Raw genomic sequence first — 27,403 nt, 5'->3', positions numbered from 1 at the left:
CATTTTGGCACTGTAATGTGTGCGGTCAGCCTGGATAAAGGAGAATTATAAGATGAATTTTAGCCTCTTAACTTCATGTCTACTTCATCCCACAAGACATTAATATTAAAACATTTTACCCCGCAGTGTTTGAAATTTAATTCCACATGATGCCCTTCAGCTGACGTGATAATTCAGTGCATGAATGTGTGTGTGTGTGAAAGAAGGAAGGAGAAAATGTGCTCAAGTGTGGGTGACTGAATGTTAGCATTTATGTATTTGAACCTGTTGGCAGTTTTACACGTGCATGCTTCTCTACTCATATAAGTGGGTGTTTGTGTGTGCATGGGTTGTGCCCACTCATAGCCTATCTTTATCCATACAATGGTATCCATAATGTTTTCACTTTTAAGACAGAGCTAAGAGAAATATGTTGAGAATATAAGGCTTTCTGGGAATACGTCTGTTCTTGCCTGCAGTATGTTTAGAGAGCAATGGAGAGAAACAGACACCCTCCCAATTGTTCTGCCTTAATTCAGGCTGAGGCTGCGCGTCTCCTGTAGGCTGGAGCTGGGGGAGCATTTTAGCATCTTAGGCTGTATTGCCTGAGGGAGAGATTGGACCTCCTGGGTTATTACAGCAGATCCTCTTTTCCATGCTTGTTAGCCAAGCAGTGCCCTCGCTCCCTGAACAATGCCTTTTGAATCACTCTGTAACTCCTTAGTTTTTATTCCCAGGCATGCAGCCTGGTGTAACATGGCCATTAACTTCTCTTTGAAGCAACTGTTTCTCAAAATTCTTGGAATATCTGGCATCATTACCTTTATTACCTAGCATTTTCAATGCGGCATTTGCTCAGAGTGGAAGGAGATCCTCCTAATTATGACATTTAAGACAGTGGGGGTCCATTGCCTTGCTCAAAGACTCCTTGAAGGTAGTGCACATCATTTCTGTATTACCTGTAGAGTCCGTCATGGCTCATTTGCCTTTTTAATTTGGGACACATGTGTAACTGGCAAGGGAGTGGGAAACCTATGCTACTCACAATAAGTTGGGGATACTGTTGAAAAACTCAGTTGATGACATATATACATGTTTGCTTCACAGATTTCACAGACAGTTGTGTTGAGGTGATAGACACCCTCATTTTGTGTTTTCTACATAATGGTCTCTATCTGGTGGTCTATAGAAAAAAACCTTAGCAGTGTAGCATCAGTTTCCCCAGTAAGTCATCCAAGTTCATCATTCTCCATGAACACATGGCATTGGTTAGCATAGAAGCAGCGCCACCTAGCCATAGCATGCCTTCAGGTTGGTAGTAGGCAGTCAGATGTTGCAGGTGAACTTGGGGTGTTTTAAAGTGTCATCATCAGACTTGCATCAAGGCACAGAACTACTGACAGAGTTTGTGACAGACCCAGGAAAGGAGCTCTGCGAGTGACGAACCGCAACAATGACCAGTACCAAACGACTAATGCACTTAGACATGGTTTTGCAAATGCCACATAGGTGTAGGCCCATGTACAGATGTGTAGGGTACTGCAGTTTCCAGACAAGTCATTCACAACCAACTCCACCGCTTTGACTTGGAATGCAAGACGACCTTTGTAGGTGACTCCACCGACACCAAGACAGTGGGCACAAGACCATGTAACCTGAGCAATGCAACAATGGTCTACGGTCCTGTTCACTGATCAATGTCAGATAACTTTGCACAGAAATGATGGTCGTCAGCGTTTCTGGAGAAGGTGAGGTCACCATGGTCCACAGGATTTGCTTTGGAGGAGGAGGTGGAACAATCTGGGCAGGCATCACCATCAACCGATTTGGTTGTTGTAGATGTCTGAGTCAATGTATGTTCTTATCTCAGAAACACTATAGAACCATCATCATCCCCCAATCCCACCAGCACACCCCCAACTTTCTGTTCATGGATAATGATGGTCCACCACTTTGTGCCAGATGCTCAACTTCAGGAAGTTGGATTGCCTCATATGGTATAGCCAGAAATGACCCATAGAGTGTATCTGGGACCAGTTGAAGATTGTACCCTTAAGTGACCTGGCAGAACTGCATGTAGTCCCTTAAAATGATTTTAAACTAATGGTACTGAAAATTGAGAACATGTATTTTTCTTAGAACATTTCATGAATGTTTTCTTTTCATTTCCCAATTTTCATGTTGAATTTAAGTATGGGTTGATATATTAATAGTCTAAAGCCCTCTCTGATCATGTATTGTCCTTAATCTGCTGTGTTTCTACGTGGTTTGAGCGTGTGAGCATGATGGTGATCCTGCTGAACTGTGTCACCTTGGGAATGTACCAGCCATGTGAGAACATTGACTGCTCTTCAGAACGGTGCCAAATACTACAGGTGAGTTACAATTCAATCAACTACATTAATAACAATCACTTTTGTAGTTTGATATTGAAGGACCAACATTACCAGTTATGCTTGCTCCTGGTGGCAGTCCCAGGAGTTCAGTCCGCTGTCTTGCGGGGTCCAGATGACTCCACTTTTAATGTAAACATGCATATGATAGCACAAAGGGTTATTACTGCCCAACATTTAGACTACATAAAATAGGCACAGTCTGATGACGTCCCACTCCAATTATCTTTTGCTATATTGTAAAAAAGCCAAAATCAAAGAACCCATGCCGGTTTCTAGGACATAGTTTCTGCAGTGGCAGTGGTTCATCAGAAATTTACCTCTGAGTTGTGAGTGGGACTATTGGAGCGATCCAGCCATCAGTTTTGAGCCAGATGACAGTTCGGACAAAGAAAAAGAAGATATATATTGATCTCGTTGTCTAAATGTGGATGCATCCGAATGGAGCGGGGAGGGAGCGTGTACCCCGCTGGCTGTATCTTCTTCGTCACACCTACAAGCTTTTTCAAACAGCACTTTTTTGTTAACTCCTAAATCACAATTTGATTGACAAAGTACTCATATATACTGTGTATATATATATATTTATCTTCCATCATGAGAAAAATTGTACATGGATTCTGCTGAATCCATGCCACCCCTTCACAAACCCATTGCTGGCATGTGGTCTTTTTGTTGTAGTGCATGATTTTTCTCTCATACCTCAACATCTTTTTCTTGTCATGTGGCTAACAACAGAATCTCCTCTCACTTGTGTCAGAGGTGTCTTGAGTGGGAGTAACATCTGTTTAGCAAGTGTGTGCTCATATGTCTTCAGTCTGTTGGTGGAAAGCGATTGTTGAATCATCCGAGCATCCTGCCCTTCACGTTCTTGCACAGCCACACAGATTGTAACACAGGAAACACACAGATGATTGATCCAACCCTCTAAAATGGGGGGAGTGGGGGCAGCTGGCTGTTGAGTTGAACCTAATAGAAATTCTCCTCCAAGTATCTATACAACCTATTCAATATCACCATGGATTTAGTGAGCTACTTCCCCACGATCAATACTCTCTTCTCTGAAAAGTCAAAGCTCAATTCCATTCTATTTGACACTGGCTCAGTGGCATTGTGCACAAGCTGTAACAAACATGGATAAATGGATGTGGTTTCAAAATAATTCCTATTTTAAACTTTGAAAAATGTCCTTTGGGACAAGATCCCTATCTTTAAAGACCTACTCTGATGAAAATTGTCTTTTTAACATATTCTATAAACAATTTTCTCATGATGGACATGCAAAACAAAATAAGCTCTATAGTGCATTTCTGAGTATTTCTTTATTCAAATAGTTATGAATGAGAAGCAGCAAAAAAGGTCTATAGGCAGTTATACTGGTTAGGCCACAAAGTATACTCCACACTTATTCTGAGGCATCCACTTGTAGATGACTAGATCCATGTACGTATATGTACGTATTTTTTTTTTAAATTTTGGCTAAAAGAGGTATAATCATAATTAAAAGACCAATGTGAAGACTTTTAAAATAGATCAAAAGATGAACGTGTCTTTATTGAAAAGCAGAGTTTAAAAACTGATAGCGCACTTTAGCACCATTCGGATATGGTTGTGCTACTTTCAAGACTCTTCCACTTCTCCAGAATATCCTTGCTTGGTAATGAAGTGATTGGTCCAGTCTACCATCCTATTGACAGGTGAATTCTGACAGAAATTGAACCTGAGCAGAAAGATTCCAGCTATGCTTCTAATTCAAGACAGGGATTTTATCCCCTAATTTCATGCAAGTTTAGCTTCAAATCAAGAGAAACTGAGCACAGTGGGATACTTGACCCAGTTGTGGCTAGAAATCCATAGTTGGCCCCTTGAGTAAACACCTGATAACAGGTAGAAGTTCTTTAGAAGGAGTAAAAAAAAGAATTTTGCATGCACAAGGAAGCTGTTGTGTACGGAGATGGAGGATTATCAGGTACATTTTATGAGCTCCCGAGGATGGGTGATGGGACTGGTCCCAGTGAAAGCTTTCTGAGGCCTCACTAAACCATTCAGTCTGTTGAAGTGATGGGTGGTGTTCACAAAGGGCAACAATTTAATTAATTCAAGCTTAAGAAAGACTAATTTTAATCCCAAATCCCTATCACTAGGGTTCTGCGGGTTACCTAATTATCTTGGCAAAGGGTAAATACACGCTGGTAAACTCAGTGTAGCAGGTATGCAGAAGTGACCGTTACTGCTAAATCTTTGTGCATCAGAACACTTCTTCTCTCTCCAAGAATCTTGACCCAGGCATGCTTGTTCCTCCTTTATTATTGGAATTAACCAGACAAATTGCTTCACCATCTGAGAATGACCATGCACCCCCACTCATATAATCGAGAGAGAACTATTAATCCGTCAGTCTTCTCCGCCCACTGAAAATGTGACTCAATGATTATAGAGTGGAGCCAAACCTGTCAGTTTACAGTATTCATCATTCTAGAGCACTTTTCATGCAACATTTGTGTAACTTGTAGCTTAAAATGCTTCAGATGAGGGAAAAAAAGTTAAACATCCATAATTCCTGCTTGGTCATTGATACACTGAATCATAAAAACACAAGGGAAAAAAATTATTAGAGTAAATATTGATACAAAAAAGCAACTAAGTTGTAAGAAATAGAAAAAGTCTTCTCAAAAATGTTATTTCTATCAAAATAGTGAACATAATTTGAATGTTTTTGTTTTGGATACTGTATTTTCCGCACTAGGGTAGACTAACACACAGTCAATAAATGGGCTATTTTCAAACGTATATAATTTATAAGGTGCACCGAACTATAAGGCGCATTAAGACAAAAGAGTCAGAGATAAGTCCATCCATCAGTCATACTTCATCCTCTGCTTTCACATTAACTCTATAACTTATTTGTTAAATATTAGCCATGTCAGGAGCATTAGCATATACAATACCTCTAACTCCCAATCTTGTTTGCAAAAAATAAAAAATAAAAACAGACTACCATTAAAACAAACAATAAGAACAAACAAAGTCCACAATCTCTACACGTATTGAAGTGCCACATTTGAAGCATTAGAATACTATCAATGCCTGTAACTCCCAACCATGCTTGAAACACTCCAAACTAACTCCAAACCGTGTTAGTAACAGTTAAAAAAAGAAAAAAGCGATACACACTTTTCAATACTGGGTTAGCCACCATAGAGTATTAACAATAACACCCCGACAAACAATTTGAGAAAGTGCCATGTACTTCTTAAAATTGGTTAGACATCAGTAAGCACAAAGAGAGTTAATTTACATATAAGACTCTGCAGATTATAAGGTGAACTGAAATTTTTTGACAAATTTTAAATAAAAAAAAAAGAACCTTGAAGTGTTAAAAATGCGATAAATAACATTTAGACTTTTATTTTCATTTTGTAGATACCTCTAAAATTAACAAAATGCTGTTTTTTTTTCCCCCAAGTATTTTTTGTCTTTTTTTTTTTTTTTGACCATAGTCCAACTAATCTGTACTCTGCCATAAAACAACCATTATTTGATTGTCCTCTTCAGAGCACTAACTTCCTCATGGGAAGTAGAGTTAATGCAGTTATAGAATTCAAATGCAATTACTGAGTTCTGCTTTGTTGGAACTATACAGCATTGGATGGCCCACAGACTCTTACCAACTAAAGGCATATTGATTATGCTAAACACATGGAAGAAATACACATTTTCCAAAATGTATCTCTCAGCACTAAATTTAGGAAGAGAATATATTTTTTAAATAGTTAAAACCTCATATAAAACTTGCTGTTGTTAAGAAGCTAGAGTTTAAAATATAGGGAGATAAATAAGAAGATAAGACAAAACATTTCCAGTTTCCGATTTGTTTAATGTTGATAAACTGTTGCTGAGATTCTTATTACTTTATTACGGTTAATTTCATGGACCGCGTGACTAGGGATGTGTCGGTGAAATATCCTCTTTAACTTGTGGAAATGATGTATCCTGGCAGTAAATCTTAATGTTCTGGACAGAAGCCCGGCATGTTATGGGTGGTTATAGACTGCTGAGGACTGTGTACATCTAGTAGCTGGAGTTTGTTCAACTGTATTGGAAAAAGGGGAACAAGGTTGCAGTGAAAGGCAAATAACGAAATAAACAAGCTTAACAGAAGATGAGAAGCCTTATTCTATGGACAAAGTCTTCTGTATTTGACCTTTGAAATTACAAAAACTATACCCATAGAAGTCTATAATCAAAACCTTTCATTGTGCAGAAAACTCAGACTCAAAATTCCTGTTTTTTTCCGCACTCAGGCGCACCTGATTGTATATGCATTGTTAGGGATTAGTCTTCTTTCAAACTAATGTCATAAGATGCATTAACAACAATGAGTCCAAATCTACAATTCCAAAATCGAGTGCACTAGAAATTTCCCAGAAGTCTTTGCGAAAAACTAGTATGCATGGATGCTCATTACATTGGTAAATATAGACCACAATGCATTGTGGTCAAACAATTTTTGCAAAAAAACTTGTTTAAATGTATTTTTTTTAAATAAACCATCCACATTTTAATCATCAGAACACAGTGAAGTCATAAATAGACGTCGTGAAACGTTCGTATTGATTCAATTTTCACTTCATGAAATCAGTGACATCATATCCAGTAAAACGCGGCAAAAACAGGAATTAAAATAGATTTTTTGTCGTCCACATCACAAGGAAGAATTTTGATTATGGCTTTTCATCACAGTTCTTTGACAGACCACCGTGTACCTCTCAGAATTGCTACGACATCACAATTAGAATGAATCCACATAAAAGATGCTCCAGATTATAAGTCACTTCTTGAAATAAATTAAGGCTTGAAAGAGCATCTTAGTGCCAAAAATGCAGTACGTACAATTTGTTTTTTGTTTATATACCTACAGGTGTTTGTGTTTGTACGTGAGTGTATGGTTGAATGCTCACTTAATGCATTCTTATAACTTCGTGTGTTGATGCTCCTCCCCCTCGCTTCTTTGTGTCGCTTCTTGAGTTGTGCTGCTTTAGGGCTAGACAGCTGGGGATCGTGTTAAAATGCACCCAGCATTTATTGAACATACTAAAACAAAAATATATATATATACTTTAAAAATGTCACTTTTTGACATGTCTATGAATAAAACGAGGTAGGGATGTTATACCAGCATAAATCAATTCAAACAACTTTCAAAATGTTACTCTCTATAAAGATTTTTTTTGTCAAATTATACAAGTCAGAAATAAGCACGAAATAACATTTGGCCATTAACAATAAAATAAAATGACCTGGAGGGCTGGATATAATTTCCCGGCCACGGGCCTTGACTTTGACACGAGTTAGAGACAATGTTTTTTTTTTTTTTTGCATGTTCCTAATAAGGTTGGGAATTAGTGTAGTTATAGTAATTTTTTTTTTCTAAGTGTTGCAAACAAAATTGTAAGTTACAGGTATTGTGATTATGCTAATGCTTCTAATGTGGCTAATTTGTATTGTTTTACAACAAGTTCTAGAGTTCCTGTGAATGCAGTAAATAGTTTGATGAATTGATTCTTTTGTCTCACCCAATGAGCCATATAGTTAAATGTGCCTCATAAATGACATAACTTCAAAAATAGAGCATTCATTCTAATCCAGTGCAACCTATAGTGTGGAAAATACGCTATGTTAACAGTGTGTATTTTAAAAACTCTGGCATGATAATGCAAAACCTGCTTAACTTGAATGGCTTTCATCACTTCATTTTATACTCCTGCAAGCCTTACAGAACCTTGCAACACCCACTCCAATTTGTATGAGTATCACGTGCGTTCAGCAGTTTTGAGTCAAAGCTATCTGTCTGAAATAAAAGCTGTATCATTTTCTGGATATTTCCTTTATTTTGTTTTATTTTATTTTATTTTTTTTCTTCACTGCTGTTACAAACCCTCCGGGCCCAGCAATCTTTGCTTAACAGTGTCCATTGTAGTAGTGTATGGACAAAAGTTTTTTTTTTTTTTTTTGCATCAGCAGGGCAGTTTTGCATTCCGAAAAACCTCCTAGGTTTAGGTTTTTTTAGCTTCAGGCTTGTCAGAAATAAAGATAGCCTTCATTCAGATCATGCAGCATGTAACATTTTTTTTTCCTCAAAAAGTAAAATGACGCGCTACACCAAGCTTGTCAGTCCTCTACTAATCCTCTTGTACACAAAAAAACTTGAAGGAATGAAGGCTTTTTCTCACAAATGCTGCAGTGTGTTGGTAAAAATATATTTTATTAGATAAAGCTGTTTTTTCCCTTTTATTTATCTATTTATTTGTTTTTTTAATTAGAGGTGAAAGTCAGATGGTGGTGTTTATGTGAGTATTATCTGTGGTTGCAAATTAATTATGTTCTGATCCATTAAATTACTGGGGAAATCCTTTAAATGGTCAAATGATTTAGGATGAGAGAGAATGGAAGAAAATTAGGAAAAGTTTACAAGGATATTCAAGATAAAGGGCATCCAAAAGAGGATAAGGACAAAAGTAAAAGTAATGTTGAGCGATCGATATACATTGACCCTGATGCCAAAAAAAAAAAAATGTTTTCAGCATGAGTAAAATCTCATTGAACCTCATCAAACTAATTAAATATGACGACCTGGTTTATTTCTTATTTTTTTTATATATTTTATTTGCAATTATTTTAAATCTCATTAAAATTATTTTAATGTTACGTTTGCACCAGTCTCAGCAACATGTGTTCAAGTGAATGAAACGTTTAAATAAACGTTTAAACGTTTTTAAGTCAGTTTTACGGCGCGAAATGAAGGCCACTTTCATTTGGTATGGTGTAGTTCACACCAGACACAGTGCAGCAATCATTTCTGTGTCTGGTCTATTTTTTGCGAGAGCCGCGAGCTATCCGCATCAATCCTGGCAGGAAGTTATGGAAATCCGGTTAATTTTCAAAACATGACCAATTTTTCACAATAAAATACCGCTATTGACAAATGCGATCATATTTTTGTATCTAAACAGATTAGAGGTGAAAATACAGTATGCACCTTTATTCTCGGGGGTTAGGGACCGAAGAACTCTTTGAATACGCAAATATGGAAAATCCGCAGTCTCCATCTTACCCCCCACAGCCGAAGAATGTCCATTACCGATCCATACTCATCAAAAACTCTTCCGATCATGCCTTGTAAACATTTATTAAAGAACACAGGAGTACTGGTCAGCATAAAGACTTTTTTAAAATCCAGAACAATAGACTGCAAACTTCTTATGCAGACTGTCTCTGTGCCTTAAAAAAGTGTATGCTTCCTCCTTCATCAAACATAGTGTGTTTCTATTTTCCCTGTTTCATTCATAATAAACACCTGCTCTGGATGATAATTCTTCTCTGAAATTATTAGGATATTTTTCAAGCTGCTTCTGAGTACGCTCATGCCATTTCTCCATGCAGGCTCACTGTGAGTGTGTTCGTGCCTGGGTATGTGCATACACTGTAAACCCTGACTTTAGCTGTAATCGCAATTTTGAGTAATCATTCATTACATTTTTTAGTTTGGTATCATTACTTCAATAAATTTGTTGTTTGAAACATTAAAGATGAGTTATAAGTGTTATTAAATATATTATGTAGGGATCACTTCTGCTCTTAAGTTCCTGCAAGAGTGGCCGGAACTTATTTCAAAATGGAATATATATATTTACATATATATTTACAAAGGTCACATTAGAATATATCCACCCTTAAATGAATTTGTTTTCTATTACCTGCCTTAACTCTATCTGTCAATCATGTGTCCTTCTGTCTTCCTTTCAGGCCTTTGATGCATTTATTTACATTTTTTTTGCCCTGGAGATGGTCATAAAGATGGTTGCTCTGGGAATCTTTGGCCGACGCTCCTACCTTGGAGACACATGGAACCGGCTGGATTTCTTCATCGTCATGGCAGGGTGAGGACATTATATCCCTTTTGTTTGATCCGTCTTCTTTTTGATCTCCTCATCCATTACCAATGAAACTCCCACCGCTGTGCACAGTTAAGGGCTTTATTACCAATTCATGTCTGTATCAAGAGATTCACAGGGAGCAGAACTTTTTTTTTTGTTTTTCTCTCAAAGTAATGCTCAGCAGGTTGACTGGCGTTTTAGAAATGTACAAGTTAATTGGAAGATAAAATAATTCACTTTTTATTTTTACCATCCCAGTTCATAAATATGTATCGCATATAATTGTCTTCCCTAACGTATAACAAATAAATAACTTTTAAACTATTGCAATTATTTAAAGTTGTTTTAGTTAATAATTTTTTTTTTCATATAAGCTACGTGGGTCATCATGTCAGTATGATAGCTTTACCTAACTTTGATGCAACTAACTGACCATTTCTCTTCCTACATATAGGCTACATTTATATTTTATCTTTCTTTTTTTTTTTAGAACACAGTTCCAAGAGTGATACTTAACTCACAAGAAATTATGGTGACATCAGTGTAACAGAATAACATTAGAAATGTATTTCGTTGACAACGTCGTATATCCCAACATAGTTTTCCTTTTGTTAAAAAAGGTGTGGGTTTTTATGGGTTAAGCTGGGTTTTTGGTCCAAAAGTAACCTTGCCTGTGTGCACTGAATCATAAAAACATATTGAAGAAAAATCATGAAGACATCTTCCATTTCCACATTCCCATCAACTTTTGGAGTCTTTTTGAAGGGAACTGAAAATATGAAGTAGACCTCTCAGAGCTGAGATTTTAATCCTGTTGAATCCTTTTGAGGGGAGGCTATAAGATCCATACCACAGAATTTCAATGGATCTGTGCAGTTTGTCAAGGAAAAGCATGTCTTATGCCCTTCATGGAACGCAGGACACTTTGAATTGAGTTTATGAAAATGTCAGCTGTAAATCTTAAAGTCAACAGGATTGATTATTATTTGTGTACGAGACCATAATTTGACTTTGGAAGTTGGGGAGAATGGGGCGAGATGTGCCAGTAGGTAAATAGACTCACCCCATGTATGCAGAGTAGGACATAGAAAAGGTCAATATTTTTTGCACTATATATATATATATTAGAGCTGTCAGGCGATTAACATTTTTAATTGCGATTAATCGCGCTGTCCGGAGTTAACTCACAATTAATCGCAATTAATTAATATGTGGCCCTTTAAGGAAAAAAATGTGTGATTTGTGGAATTTAGCAGTTCTACATTAATTATGAAAACAAGAATGGCATAATTTATAGTTTTCATCAGAAATACTTTATTTTGTAACATTGTATTGAGATAAACTTTCTTAACAATAAAAGGCTGTAACATAAAATGCCTAACAAAAGCCCAAGTGCAAGTGAAGGGCATTTTAAATTCAAAACTTCAATCAACGTTCAGTAAAATAAAATAAAAAACATGAAAAAATAAAATTTCCATAACACTTTCATGTTCATTTTTTGTCAGGATCAAATCTTTTCCTCATCTGCTGAATTGCATTAATAAGTGAAATAGAGATTTATCATTTCCAATGAACTTTTGTTTTTTAAAACATTAAAGACTGAGAAAAGCGGGATACTCTGTGGGTAGTTTGACAGTCTGTTACTGCCGCCGCGTTCTCTGGCTGCAGCTCGATGCAGCGACGTGTCTAGCGGAGCTCACGATGAATATGCCGGCAGAGAGACCGCTATGCTGGGGTTGGATCACGCTTAAACCTCCAGAACATTTAAAACGTCCCCCGGTGCGCTTGCTGTTCGGAACGTCGGGGGTCTGCAGCTCTCGGGACGCGGCGCCGGTACCACCAGACGTGGTACTGGACGTGAACCGGAGCCGGTTTTAGGGTGTAGGAGCTCTCCAGGTCCTAGCGCCGGCCAGTTTTAGCTTGCAGCTCGGGGGTTGGAGACCCGCCCGTGATCTAGTGAGAGCAGCTGGTGAGTTAGAAGGCGGGACGCCCGCGCGCGCGATATGGAAAGGCACGTATGAGAAAATCCGTGATTAATGTGTCTAAAAAATTGTCGGCGTCAAGCACATGTCAGATTAACGCGTTTTTAACGCGACAAATCTGACAGCCCTAATATATATATATATATATATATATATATATATATTTCTACATTTAATCCAGATTGACTATTTTGTCAAAATAAGATTAGCTTGAATCTCTAAGATTGCCTGTTTTACCAAAATCATGACTATGTGGTAAAGTGAACCAAATATTATGAGGTAAACTGAGCCAGTGATATGACTCAACCCCTGAAATGCCCCTAAAATCTGAGTACTACGTGTTAATCCCATGTGGTTGTTAGCCATGAAAGAAAAGGTCATAATGAGAACCTACAAGAGAAAGACAAACTAGGGCTTATCATCACCTTTTGAAGAACCTGGGAGAGCAGCCAATGATGTCGAGGGTGGAAAGTCCATCAGATCAACGTGAAATACTGGCATATTAATACTGAGGTGGTATTTAAAAAAAGGGTGGCAAATCATGTAAAAACCTTCTGGTACAATCAAACAGCAGAAATGTCAAGAACATATCCAGAACATTGTAGGACAGTTCTCCGATCTTACTTCAAAGAATGAAATTGTATGAGAGTAACAACATTTCCGCTACTTGTGACTAAAAAAAATAAAACTTTAGCTATAAATGACACAACTACACAGTTTTGAACGTTCATTTTGTGATGTTAAACGCAAAAAATAGAATGTTCATTGATCAATCAGAATGTTTACTACGCCACCATCATGTCTGCGTCTGGAATTGTCCCTGTGAATTTCAATGCAAGCTTTTCATAAGTTTTATTTCTATTTCCAAGATTTAATGGTAAAAGCCAAAGAAATGAGAAATAGGATCCAGGTTTCAAAGTGACAATTTTTTGTTGAGTTTTCAAAAAAAAATATATATAGAATTTTATTTTAAATTTAAGGTGATGTGCCCACGTGATTAAGCATGTTGTTACTATGGAAAGAACGAAAGTTTAATTTTGGAATTACAGAAACACAAGATCATCGATGACAGAAAACATGGAGTTTACAAGAACTTGGTGAGAAAGGAGAGGGCCTGATTGTCAGTTTTGGATGTTGATGACATGGGGGTGGCAGAACAAACCACTTCTCCGGGAGCCAGGACACAACGAAGTCAATGTAAACAAACAGAAAATGATAAAAATCTAATTTGTAACATGAGGGGTCATTTTTGGAAAAAACATAAATATCACAAAAAATCTGTGTAGTACAAAGACAGAACCGGAGCAGAGTCAACAGGTAAAGAAAATCGAAACAAAATACATGATTTGACTAAGGCTAAACCAACAGAATGAAGACAGTTTGACATGTAAAACGCATCAAAATGATAAAACGTAAAGCGCCAGCTGTCGCAATGTTAACATAGTTGGCTGAATGTTCAGATATTTCTTGGTACAATGACTAACGTTAATCTGTAGCAATAATTTCTGTATCAATGTAAAGATGTATTCTGATGCCTATCAGTGAGAATTACATTTCTATTACATGACGTGTGATTCATTTTATTCTTTACTGAAATGATGAAGGAATATATCCTGAGGATAATCAATAGGAACTCTTTACTTGACTGAAAAATCTGCTCTGATCAGAACCAGATTATGAGCACAATGCATACATTATCACTATAATAACTTAGTAGGGGTGTGATTATATAAATTTTCCTCTTCACACTCATTTTCAAGCAATGAATAAAACTCTACTTGACTTTAGCTTATATTATTATGTAATTAACCTAATGTGACCTAAGTATGCATTGTATGCATCACTGCAAAAATCTCTATTTTTGATTATTTTTTGTATATTTAAGTATATTTTTCTTATCTATTTTGTATTTTTATTAAGTATTGGGTTGATTTGTTTGTGCCATTATTGGATATCTACACAATACCACATTCGACAAAACCAAAAAGGACCAAACTAGACATTGTTTTGTTTGTGTGAATGTTCTTTTAACAGCTGAAAAGAGTAATGACGGGTCTATGCTTCAATCACAGTCCTTGTATTATAGCGTATCTGTTACCCTATATTCAGAGCTAAGTTGCGCTGATCATATATACAGCTGCTCTTGGCTTTTGGGCTCTTTAATAACATTACTTTCATTGAGTGACAGTGATCCTAATGGGTTGGAGCAGCTCCGTATTGTGTTTGCCTGTGGCACGGCGCAAGCTAAGCGTTCTAAAGAGGAAAGAAAGGTTTTGAAGCACAAAAAGCTCTCACAGCTATGAGAGGGCATTTTTTCCTGTGTTTTTATACGTAAAAAGTATAAGAAATATTAATTAAATAAATAATAAAAAAAAGAAATGTTAAAGACCCATTTCAATGATCTTTTGATCTATTGTGAATGTGTTCCTAATGGTATTTTAATAATAATTAAGCAGTTTTTTCAAAAAAATAAAAAATGGTTGTTTTCTAGGACATAGTTTCTGAAGAGCGATAGTTCATCAGAAATTTGCCTCTGAGTTCTGGGTGGGACTATTGAGATATTGCAGTTTATTATTACTTATTTCACTAAAATCAATAAAGAAATGCTGTGTTTTAAACTGTATTTTTATTTAAAGTTTGGAAAATTTTGAGCTCATTTCTGTCATTCTGTTTATTCAGATCGATCCCGTTGTGTTAAAGTCCCACATTTAAAAGTTTTTATTTGAGATCATATTAGTCCAAATCATCAAAGTTTCTTACTTTTTTTTTATTTAAAAGAAATGATATTTCTCTCAAAGATCCAAATGCCCTGCCTGTGTTTTTGTGTGAAGTAATGCATGTGCATATTAAATATCTAAAGGCGTGAGCACCCTTTTATGAATCTGTCTTTCGGGATAATGTTAGAGGGGCTATCAGTGAGCACAGGCTGAGCTTAGCGCCCCCTCTTTCAAGACCCCTTCAGTCTCTGAGCTCCCCTAACTCTCCCCTGACATGCTGTATCTGTGGGAAACACGCAGTAGAGAATGCAGGGGTTTTAAATATTCTGTTTTTCTGAGGAAAACTGACAATTAAAGGAGAGCAATGCACCTCAAAGAGTGATGAAAGGACGCCTGGATCCTACCTGAGCTCAGTGGCACATTCACAGCTAAACATTTAGGCACCCGGTGCTTATCTGCTGATTTATTTGATTGTTGTTAAAAGCATTTCCCATCACAGTGAGTTCCCTTCACTCTGCATTCATGCAGTACGCTATAGGTCTGCCATCTGCAGAAACACTCAGGTGGGACTCTGCAGCTCTGATGTGCATCACTGACAGGAGCCAGAGAAACCCAGTTTTGTTGGATGGTGGAGGAACAGCCACACAATCTGGAAAGGGGATTTTGACTTATATTTTGAGTATAAAACTAATTATTATTATACTTACGTTTGGCTACTTTGTACGTGGCCCTGAAGCGCCAATAACACCAAAAAATCACTCAACATAAAAACTTAACGATAATCCAAATCAATAAATAAAGAACAAAATTCCAGAAACTAAAACACGATTACAAATAAGTAAAACAAAATAAACTGCATATAATAAAGATAGAATGTTAAAAAAACCAAACACAATAGGAAACCATAAAAGGTATTTACTATGGGACAGCACTGATTGGATAAAGATGTTTATTTACTTTTTATCTATTTTTATTGAGCCTTCAAAACAGGTAAAGAATTAACACAAAGTTTAAGATTCCTGATTTTTTTTATTGAAACAGTTATAAAGGAAACAAAAACAAACAAACAAAAAAAAAAAAACAGCAATGAGGACAACTGCAAAAGGCTGTAAGTTTATATTCATGTTTATAATTGTTAGGAAATAAGCTATAAGACAGGTAATAATAATGACAATAAAAATAATAATAATAATAATAATACACTTTAAATAAAGGAGATTAAAGATGTTTGACGTTTGAGTTTCTTCCATATCCACATACTAATAAAAGTTTAATAATCAGTACAGAGCATATCCAGTATTGCCTCATGACAAATAATTTTGGTTGGACAAACGTCTTCATCCCATCAGTGGTGTCCCTTAGTACCAACCTTCTTCGGTTTATTATTGAGTTTTTTTTTTTGACATTTGATTTCTGGAAATTAATTTTGTTTTCCGAAATGCTTCATTTTTATTTTTTGGGGTTTATGAAATTTCGTTTTGATTTGTAAAATGTATTTTTTTTTAAATTATTATTTGTTTTGCCTTTTTAATTGTGATCTTTAACATATTTTTGCCTTGAGTGATTTTTACTTCAGGGCCACCATACTTTTGTAATATTTGAAAGTATCTTGGCTCTGAACAAAATGTTCCTTGCGTTTTTCTTGCCATCTGTTCCTGCATAGTTTCTTTATCTGCATGCAAGGATGAGCATGCTCTTATACCACATCTGTATGGGATAACTGTCCATCAAGCATCTGCTTATATTACATGTAAAGAATCTTTTTTTTGTCACATGGGCACATTTTTTTCTGTTAAGGAGAACAGATGGGACGCCTTACTAATCTAAATTGGCAGAACAGGGAGAAATATATTTTATTAATAATAGATTCATTGAAAGATGGCAGCATGATCAGTCTGCAGCACAGTGTGTACCAAGCTTTGTGTTTCAAAATAATCTTTTATTATTCATTTATATTCTCTTTCAGGTGAGTAACCAAGTGATGATGTTCTTCAAGACTAAACTTTTTTACGTAAAGTTTACTTTTATCTGACTTTCTGAATTGTCCATCGGTTCTGTCTATTTTAACAAACTAATCTGGCAGACAAGAAAACTTGGCAGGTTTAGGATGGTGTCAGTGTTGTGGAGTTCAATCCTTTGCATTGTTGATGAACACAACGTTTACTCAGTTAGTAGGAGTGGGATTATATAAATTCACTTCTTCCCACTTCTTTTTTAAGCAATCAATCAAACTCTACTGGCTTTAGTTAATTATTATTTACATAAATTCAATTATTAATTTATATAAATTTGAAATTCTATTCAAATTGTAATTTTCTTTTGCATAACATAATCATTTTATTTTTCATGTTGTGATTTTTAAGCTTTCAAAAAAGACGTGTAAAGTAGCTAACACCTTTACTATGTCTTCATTGTTCCAGTGCTTACATTTTAGAATTATTTTCATTTTTTCTCTTAATATTTTTTATGCAATTTGATGCAAGGTGATAACTGATGAAGTGCTGACCTCAATGAAAACTGGATTTTCCTCAGCCTGTGCATAGCTTTTGGTTCAATTATTGCACATACAGTAGCTGAGTAAACACGTCAAATTCACTGATTTTCTTTCATCCACTCACTGTGGGATAATTACTGTAATTGGTAAATGATTCATGATGTTGTTAAATTAATGGACCTCAACAGTTTATGACACTAAGAGTATGAAACACTGAAATCAGCCTGCTTCTATCAAAACAGATTAGTGTGTACTTGTGTTTAATTAGGTCTGCTTTAAGGGGTTCAGGACAAAAGGCTCATCTTTACCTGGTCCCTGGAAGCCACAGAAAACGTGGTTCTAGTATTGCCTGAGCAATTCAAGTGGTTGCAAAGACACGCATATAAAATAAAGTAGAACTAATTATAAACTCATGTGCAATCTTTTTTTCCCCTATGGAAATTGTGTTTTTAACATACTCATGTGGCATTTATCTGATGAGGAAGTAGACATAGAAAGACAACTAATCTTAAAATGGTGTTTTGGAGTATTTCTTTATTTAAATCGTTGTGAATAGGAGTAGATGAAACATATGACATGTGAACATGATTGGAATTGTTTTGTAGAAACTAAAAATGAGAAAAAACTCTTTTCTCCGCTCCATTGTCATGCATCCACTGGTAGTGTCATGAATCAGTCCCCTGTCTCCCCCTCTGGTCTTCAGAGGGAATTATCTCCAGAGTCTCTTCACCTCCTGGTTCTCCACACTTCACTTCCCATCAGCCCCTTCAGTTGCTCCCAGGTGCTCCACAGCTGGTCCCCATCAGTAATCCCTCCCAGCTCTGCTCAGTGTGAAGTCTTGTTTGTGCCACTCATCACTGAGCATTCTCAACCTGACCTGATCTTCTGTTTCATCTGACCCTGCTCAGATTGAAACGCCCAACCATAATAATCAGAGAGTTCTCAGAAAAGGGGGATGGGGGTAGGATTTCTCCTTGCCCCCAACTCAGAGGCAAATTTCTATTGAACTTCAGTTGCTCTGCAGAAACTGTCCTTGAAAATGGTACAGGGGTTGTGTCCGAATTCCTAATCAAACTTCAAAGTTCAAACTTTATTAATTTATATAGTGCTTTTCATTCGAAAGAAGCTCAAGCACTTATCATAAAATGAAATGAAATACATTAAAAAGACAGTGTGATAAAAAGCAAATACACAAGAGGAGAAAAGGACATTTACACAGAATGAGAACCCCTCCCTTCCCCTTCTCCCTCAATATAATAATAATTAAAAAAAAAAAAAACTTACCACTCACTACGTGTTCTATATATGTTGCTTATATGTCTTTTCCCTATCTAGACTTCTGAAATCCAGAAAGCCAAAAAATTTCCCAAAGTCTCTGTGATGTTCGCTTGAATGTAGACCACAGTGCATTGAATTGGAACAATTTTTTCATGTGAAGAAATTGTATTCCTTTTTCATCAGATTGAATTAATAAATAGTCTTGTAAAAGGTTTTATTAAGTTTTTACTTCAGTAAATCTGTGAAGTCCAATTTGCAGATTGAAAAAAAGGTAGTGAGTATGGTGTCTGAATTACTTTTATAATCCAGGACACTAGATAGTCCTGCATGGAATGAATGTTTTAATAGTTAGGAATTAGGGACAGAATTCGGACATAGCAAGGGTTTTTGGTTTTGGCTAAAACAGCATAATCATTATTAAAAGACCACTGGGACCACTTTTGAAATACATCAAAAGTTAATCAGAGTAGAACTTTAAATGGGGTGGAATGCCCTGATTGGACTTATTATTTTATGTTTATACTCTCTGAGTGTTTTCTCTTTACTTTGATGGTGTAGATGTATTTTAAATGACATGAAGAGGCTACAGCTTAAAGACTTGAGGGCAGTCGTGCGGTAAAGCATTTCAGGAGTCTAGAAAGCTGTTGTGCATTGACTCTTGTAAAATTCACCACATTCCATTTGAGTTTTCATTTGAACTCTGACTTACTTAGTCCTGTTCATTTTAAATCCAGAAATACACATACTTTTTGACCTCACTCTCCCATAAGTGATCGACTCTTTTATCAATGAATTATTCACATGTTTCCCCGTCTACTCTCCAGGACTGCTAAAGGGAGCACACCGGCGAAGTCAGACCATGCGGGACTTGAACCGTGATGTTCCGACTATGACGAAAAAAGCAGTTGCAGGATTATAGATGAGTCTATAAATAGAAAATCTCTGAAATCTAAATTAATTACTACATTTCAACTGCAATTAAAAAGGATTTAAGAGGTGCCACTTCAGCAATTTTATAAACACAGACACACAAATCAGATACGACTAATTGGTGAACAAATAGTCCAAGTAAAAGTTCTTGTTGCTTTCTTCGGTAACAGCCAAATAAAAGTGTTAGAAACAGGACCATGAAGGCTCTGTTGTGTGATCTCTTTGATGCACATGGATTCAGAACTGGCTTTTACACCACTTTGTGTGAGCCTTGTTGTTGATAATGTTTCTGAATTTTGAGAAAGAAACTGTCTGTAGGACAAAAGATTGAAAGGGAGACTAAACAAGTGAGTGGAGAAAAGGCTGACTTTTATCTCTGTCTAGCTCTATACCATGACATTCACTCAGTGATATGCATTATAGGTTTCTTTCCAACAAATGTTACACAAACTCTTTACATCTTTCAAAATAAATAAAGCCTGAAACACTGAATGGATGAGGTAAAGGAAGATTGAACTCTAAATAGGGACTTCTTGACATGACAAGTTTTCAGGGAACAATGAAAGAAAAAGTAGATAAATCAATGCAAAGTAAAAAACAAAAACTTTAACTCAACATTTCATTTCATCTTCCATTGTTTATTGTCTTTGACACTTTGCTTATTAGGAATAGAGGTGCACACCTGAACCCCGGTGCACACTTTACGTCTAGACCAATGACATAAAACCTTGTCCAAATGCCCATTTACTGGCTGACATATTTCAATGTCTGTTGTTTTTGTCTGTATAGTGGTTCTTCATTTATTGCTGGAGTTATGGTCTAAAAATAAGAAAATCTGCTTATTTTTACAGTTATTATAGATGTTTAAAGGCTGTAAAGCTCCTTACTACATATTTCTCATGCAGACGTGAACATTTTCACACTTTTCTCTATTTAAACTCCTAAAGGTCAAACCTTTGGAAAAATAACTCTAGTATTATAGAATGTAAACAAAGATCTGCTTGCGATTGAATATTTACATACACATGGCAAACTGGTGGAGTTTGTTATGGCATGGAGATGGAGAAGAAAAAAAAAAAGGCATTCAAAATTGCAACAAAAAAAATAAAAATAAAAAAATCATTGAGACTGTAAAAGGTGAACGGCCTCATGGCAAGGGACCACAGTATGAAATTTATTGAAAACACTTTAGGTGATGCCTTACTTTTAATGTCCTGTATATAAACTCCAGTCTGTAAGTGTAGCTGTTCAACTGTCTAACCAATTTAAATGGATTTGACTGTTAATTTAATATTTTTTCCAAATGATTCCTCCCTATCTAACAAAAATTGACTGTCCCAATGTTACAGCACCTTCAAATGTTACCTAAAATGTTAACTGTCATCGGAAGATGCTCCAGGATTACGCAGAGAGAAGTTAAAGACCCACTTTGATGAAAATGCTGTTTCTGCAACACATTCTCACCCAAGTCGTCCCATGTTGACGTTTAGTTAAGGACCCCTCCGTGTCCCTTTTTGATGTTTTTTGTGTTCTCAAGGCATCTCTTTTTTGGCATATTGGCTGTTCCCATTGAAACAGGGGTTCCCAACCACCGAGCCATGAACTAGAACCGGTCCAGCTGCGTAGCGCTTTGGTACTCAAACCTGGTACTCTAACCCAACACCAGACTAGGTGGGATACTGGACCAGATGTGGTACAGGGCATGAACCAGATGCGGTACCGAACGTGAAGCAGTACTGGGTTAAGGTTGGGGCATTGGCACTGAGTTAGTGTACCAGTATGGGACGCCTAAGGACAAGTGTGCATCTGGTACCGCGTCCCGAGGGTTTACGAACAGCCAGTACGTCAAAAGCATGACAAGTTGGGGACACCCAAGATGTCAGAAAGTGAAGCTGAGGGGGCTGTAACCAAACGTCAATGTATGATGATTTGGGTCTGAGAATTAGTTGGTTAACGTGTCCTTGTGGCTCTTTTCAGATGATGGAGGAAAAACATAAAATAATTTAAGAATAAATCTGTGTTTCAGAGTATTTCTTTATTTAAATCGTGATGGGTAAGGAACAGATGAAAACCTGCAGATTGAAAAAACTCGGATTTGTGACGCAGCAAATGTCATGGGCGGGCCACAGTCTCTTTTCTCCGCTCAAGTTCTATTGCATCCACTTGCAGACAAATAAATCCATTGACATCTTCATTTTTCTCAACTGTACGGCCGGATATTGCTTGCAATTTTTGTTGTATCAGTAATGTTAGATTGAGGTTGTGAGGGGCTGTAAGCTAGCAGGAGGTAATAAATAAAGGGATAATGGGAAGTGGGAGTTGACTTATTCTGCATCGACAGCTCACAGCTTTGAAGCGAATTTCCAATGAACTGTTTCCACTCTGCAGAAATTATGTCCTAGAAAACTAGGCAGATTTTTAGTTGAAAACGGGATAATCAACACTATATTCACCACTATATTGGGGTTGTAAATATATGAATAAATATATAAAGCAGCTATATGTATAACATTTTGTCTTACAGCCATGTACACAAGATTGCATTTCTAAAAGCAAAGGCACCACTTTGAACGATAAAGTGAGGCTTTCCAAGATTACATCCAGTTACGTCATAACTTTGTTTTATTTATGGTTGCCTTTATTTGACAGCACACAAGGGGCAGAAAGGGGGACAGGCAGAGAGGAAGGACAGGAGTGAACTATGTTAAAAAGTGAATTGAAATATTCAAAGCTGACAATCCTAGTTAAAACTGTGAACAGTCCTTCACTGTGGTGAGACTGCTATATATGTGTGCTGGCTTAAACAGGCTTTGATTTTAATGAAGGACTTTAGTGGAATGTTTCTTAAAGTTAATAGCTTCTTCGCAAGTGCATCTGCCCATAAAGATTCCTTTCCATTTGACCTTTAGCAGTCGTGAAGACAGCATCTGTAACAAAAGAAGCGGTTAATGTTCTATATTGTATTGTATCTTTCATGCATACGCCTGGCCCCCGCAATAAAGATGCGCTATTGGAGTAATTGAGAGCCTGTTCCCTAAGAAGTGCATTACGCCTATCAGTGCCCTTGCTTCTGAGATGGAAAATCTCCTGCATCCATTACGTTCCTTTTAATAATTGATCTCTTCTCTGGATGGAGTTCAGCCAGAATCACGGGCATAAAATGAGGTATTTAGTGCGCTGTGGTTTTTGCCTTAATAATTTTGTCTCTTTTTATTGGCCAAGTACAGCCAGCGGAATGGCTTCAATTACAAGACAACAATTAACTATAATTCAGAGCCAACTACCCACTGCTTGTATTACCAATTATGTAGCCTTTACTGGTTACGGTTCCACTGCATGAATACCAAAATACAACTGTTGCTTGTGATTGGCCTGAATATTTAAATAAATGTATTTATATCCCTTCTGCTATAGAGATAATTGATAGTGCATATCTTGATCAATCCATCCCATGATTTAAAGAAAAAAATGTTAACTGAATTTAAAATATCATTCTATTACAGTAATGTCAGATTTGTTTTGTGCAAAGCCCTGGACCAAATATACAAAAATAAATAAATTATACCATAAAATGTATAACTTGTTGCCAAAAATATAATTTTATTAGCATGTTGAGGGTACATAATAGCATTTTGTTTTCACAACTTAAGATTTTAGCATTTTCTGCACTTTAGTATTTTAGTATATATTCAATTCTACTAACGTGTGGCCACAACATGATAACTTGTCACTGCAAACTGCTAAATTATGCTGACAAAATACTAATTTGTGCCTTAAAACCCCCGATTTGTGACCACAAAACGCTATTTTATTAACTAATTTTTGCTGACAAAATACATTTTTTTTGCACAAAATGCTCATTTTTGCTCACGAAGTACTAGTTTGTATGTGAAAAATTTGTATTGTGTCACACAATGCAAACAAAATACTAACTTGTGTCTATCAAAAATCTATTTGTGACTACCAAATTCTATTTTTTGTCTACCAAATTCAAATTTATGAGCACAGAGGGCAGAACTGTGACAATAAGTCACAATAAGTAAGCTGATAAAGAGCAATATCAGACCAATGTGATGTTATTCTTTTAGGATGATTTAAAAAAGTAATTCATAAACCCAAGAACGCCATGTTTGAATTTTAGTATTAAAAATTTCTAAAAAGGAACAAGCACATGTATTATTATTTGTAGACTTTTTAGCTTTCGCAAACAGTAATTTGTTTTAGGTAAAAATATTTAAAAAATATATTTTATACAATAAGATCATGTTTCAATTATATAGGATCCCATACCTACTTGGATTATGTTATTTAAGTCCATTTTGATTTTTTTTTTCTTTTTAATTTTGTATTTTGTGCAGCCATATAATCTCATACTTTCAATTATTTTCACTATTTCTTTATTAAATATGCAGTATCTTAAAAAAAAAAAATTGTGAACAGAAATTTTCATCACTTTTTTATAAATTAAATCCAATGATCTTCCAGGATTGAGGTTGTGGTTTCTTAAATGTAAATACCTAAAAAAAAATGCATTTTAAAGCAACGTCAAGTACTTTAGGTTTTTTTTCAGATAAGTTAAGGAAGAAAAAAAAAACATTTCATGCATTTTGAATTTTCCTCTCAGGGAAAAAACTCAGTGGGGCAATGCTGAAAAGAGGGGAAAATAAACTGCCATTTCAGTCTTGTGGATCCTTCGAGGATTTTTCTGTTGTGACGATGCTTTAATGAAAGCAAAGTGGGGACGAAGCCAAGCTGCTGAAACACTGCACTCCCCTGAAGAGAGCCACGGGGGAAGGAAATCCAAAAATACAAGAGACATGTTTGAGATGTGGCTTAAAAATATTGAGTTTTTCATGTAAAAAAAATATGGTTTCCCTGTTTAAATATTCATCATGCTGTTTAGCTAGAGAGCTGTCCTAAACTGAAGCTGCACAGTAAATTTATCCTGATGTGTGTTTGTGTGTGAGAGAGAAATGGTGAGTGTAAGCGTTTGTGAGAGCAGGTTTGGAGATGATCTAACTTCACTCAGATCGGGGAGTTCAAGTCTGCAAAATCTGAAGTGTTGTCTTCTTGCTGACTTAATGTTGCAAGCCTTCTTCAGAGACTTTGTTCTGATTCAGAAAGTGTTCATTCAGGAGTTTGAGGCGCTACACGCTCATCCTGCCACAACCTTGGGAGCGTCACGCCAACCTTTTAATTCAAAATCAATCATAGGTATGAATGTGTTTGTTTCACCTATGTTGAGTTGTGTACTGTATCTGTGCAGCTTGACTGAGCCAACAAAAATGTGCTAAAAAAATGACACATTCCTGTTACACGTGGTGCATCAGTACAAAAAAACGTGACAAAATAAATGTAAATTGATAAATTGCAAAAAATAGAAGTTTGGACGTGTATTTATATGTGAACTGAACTTATGATGTATTCTTTGTACACACCAAATGTGGTTCATGCATCAAATTCACTGCTTGATGCTTGTCTAAAAATGTATTTGTAGACCTGAGGCGTGTGGGAGGAGCTACTGACATAGCTTTTAGCCCCATGCTAAGTGGCCTTGTGGTACAGTGTCCGCCCTGAGACTGGAAGGTCATGAGTTCAAATCCAGGCGGAGTCATTCCAAAGACTGGGACTCAGTGCCTCCCTGATTGATAGTCAGCATTAAGGGGTTGGATTGGTATTTAAACCACCAAATGGCTCCCGAGCACGGCTGTGTCTGCAGCTCACCCCTCCCCCAGGGGGTGGGTCAAATGTCGGAAACAATTTTCACACACCTAGGTGACAACTAATGGGACTTTAACTTTAGCTACATGGAAGCACTGACTGTATATCTCATTTATGGTGAATAGAAAACATGGATGATGTTGAGATATCAGGTTTTTTTTATTATTTTAAAGAACTCTACAAAATTATTAATAATCACGTCTTCTTGTCTGGAGTCATGATATCATCCAGAGACTGTCCTGGTACTGTGGGGTTCACCATCTAATGCAGGAGCAGTGTCTGAATGACGGATGCTTTCAGCAGTACTTCTGTCTTCCTGTGACTGTCTTTTTGTCCCCCCACAAAAAAATAATAAAAAATGATCTGATTCTCCTCCATGTGTGTTTTGGACTTGATGATCACATCATCAACTCTTCATGGCCAAACTTGAGTTTCTGATTGGTTGGCAATGCAAATTCTCCACCAAAGTTCAGATATTTGAACTCTGGAAACATGCTGCAATTCCTGAAACATGCTGCTACCAGACTGTCTGACGCTCAAATTACCTAATAAAATCAGCTGTGATGACCTCAGAACCAAAATGAAAGCTTTAAATCTGTCTGTCAGTCTGGTTACTATCTGGTAACGCATTTTTTTTTTTCCTTTTTCTTTTTTCTTTTTATTAACCTCTAATAGACTTTTAACCCAAAAGACATATGCATACTTTTATGGACTGAGATGCTTCTTCAATCTGCACCACAAGTAAAATAATATAATTAAAAAAAACAATGAAATGCCTGTTTTAAATAAAAAAAAACATTTTATGTTAATACCTATAGATATCTCATGTTGTGTAGAATTTCTATCGTGATCGACAAGGAAGAAAAAGGATAATTGAGCCAAAGGAGTAAATAGTATTATTTATATGTAGTGCACATTCTAAGTCAAGGCAGTACAACCCTGTCATGGAGATGGGCATAGAGACCTTATCAAAAGAGAAAAATAAACATAAAACCATATTGTTATAAATTGAAAGATTCCATGTAAGAAATCTAAAAAACACAAAACAATAATTTGATATGGGAAAGTATTTTCAAAAAAGTAAATGTAGTTGGCAAAACAAGAGAAAGGCCACAAAATGTTATAGAGAAACAGTCTAATCTACAACTACAGTGAATGAGAGAGGCTGAGACATGCCAGAAGAGAACTCTTTTACCATCACTGAGCAACAGATGCAACTTATTTACTGCAGAAGCAGATGACCGAAACATCTGGGTACTGCTGAAGCAAACAAAATGGTCTGCAGTCATTGAAGAGCTGCTCAAGAGCTGCTCTGTTTTCTGTGACACCAAAGCAGAGGTGCAATGTTCAGGTGACTGCCATGCACACTAGCTAGTCGGCCTGTACTGGTGCTGATGAAAGTCAGTAATAAAAGGCAAGAGCGATCGAAGATGGGGTAGAGGTGATACTGAGGGTTTTCAATGTCAAGAGATCTGAAGAGCAGGAAGTGAAGCACAGCAGAGAAGTATGCTTAAGAAGAGCAGAACGCATAGACTCCTGATCAGATTAGATTATTGAGTGATAAACGTAATCAGCAGATCAAATAATTACTTTTGGATACAGATGACAATTACATGGACAATAGCCTTGCTGCTTCAACATCCATAATCAAAATGCTTCTGTCGCCTTCCTCTAAAATACTGCAGTATATGAAGCTCATATAAACCAAATATAATAAAAGTTAATTCAGTAATGAATACATGAAATGCATTGGTGTTAAAGTTGTATAAACTACAGGTTTAAATGTAAACACCTCACAAAGTGTGATATAAAGAAAAAATCAATGTTGCTTTAAATACTGCCAACGGTTCTATATCAGTCCTAAAGTGCCAAGATGGCCGACACTGGATAGGTGATGCTTTTAGAGTTTGATGAAGATCACTGATTTGTTGTAGCGACTCTTTAGAGAAGCAGCTGAAAGGCAAAGAAGGTA

At 36.4% G+C, this 27,403-nt stretch overlaps 1 protein-coding gene across 1 annotated transcript in view; it reads left to right on the top strand.

Moving 5' to 3' along the window:
- The first annotated feature begins 2,222 nt into the window (after nucleotides 1-2,222).
- Nucleotides 2,223-27,403, top strand: part of LOC112137652 (voltage-dependent T-type calcium channel subunit alpha-1I) — a 168,526-nt gene continuing 143,345 nt past the window's right edge. The window contains exons 1-2 of the mRNA XM_024260075.2: nucleotides 2,223-2,354; nucleotides 10,179-10,312. Of these exons, the coding sequence (XP_024115843.2) occupies nucleotides 2,262-2,354; nucleotides 10,179-10,312 (227 nt within the window). The 5' untranslated portion in view covers nucleotides 2,223-2,261. The remainder of the gene's footprint in view (nucleotides 2,355-10,178; nucleotides 10,313-27,403) is intronic.

The sequence above is a fragment of the Oryzias melastigma genome, linkage group LG1 (genome assembly GCF_002922805.2).
Source record: "Oryzias melastigma strain HK-1 linkage group LG1, ASM292280v2, whole genome shotgun sequence".
Classification (NCBI taxonomy): Eukaryota; Metazoa; Chordata; class Actinopteri; order Beloniformes; family Adrianichthyidae; genus Oryzias; species Oryzias melastigma.
This window is presented reverse-complemented; position numbering and strand designations above follow the sequence as displayed.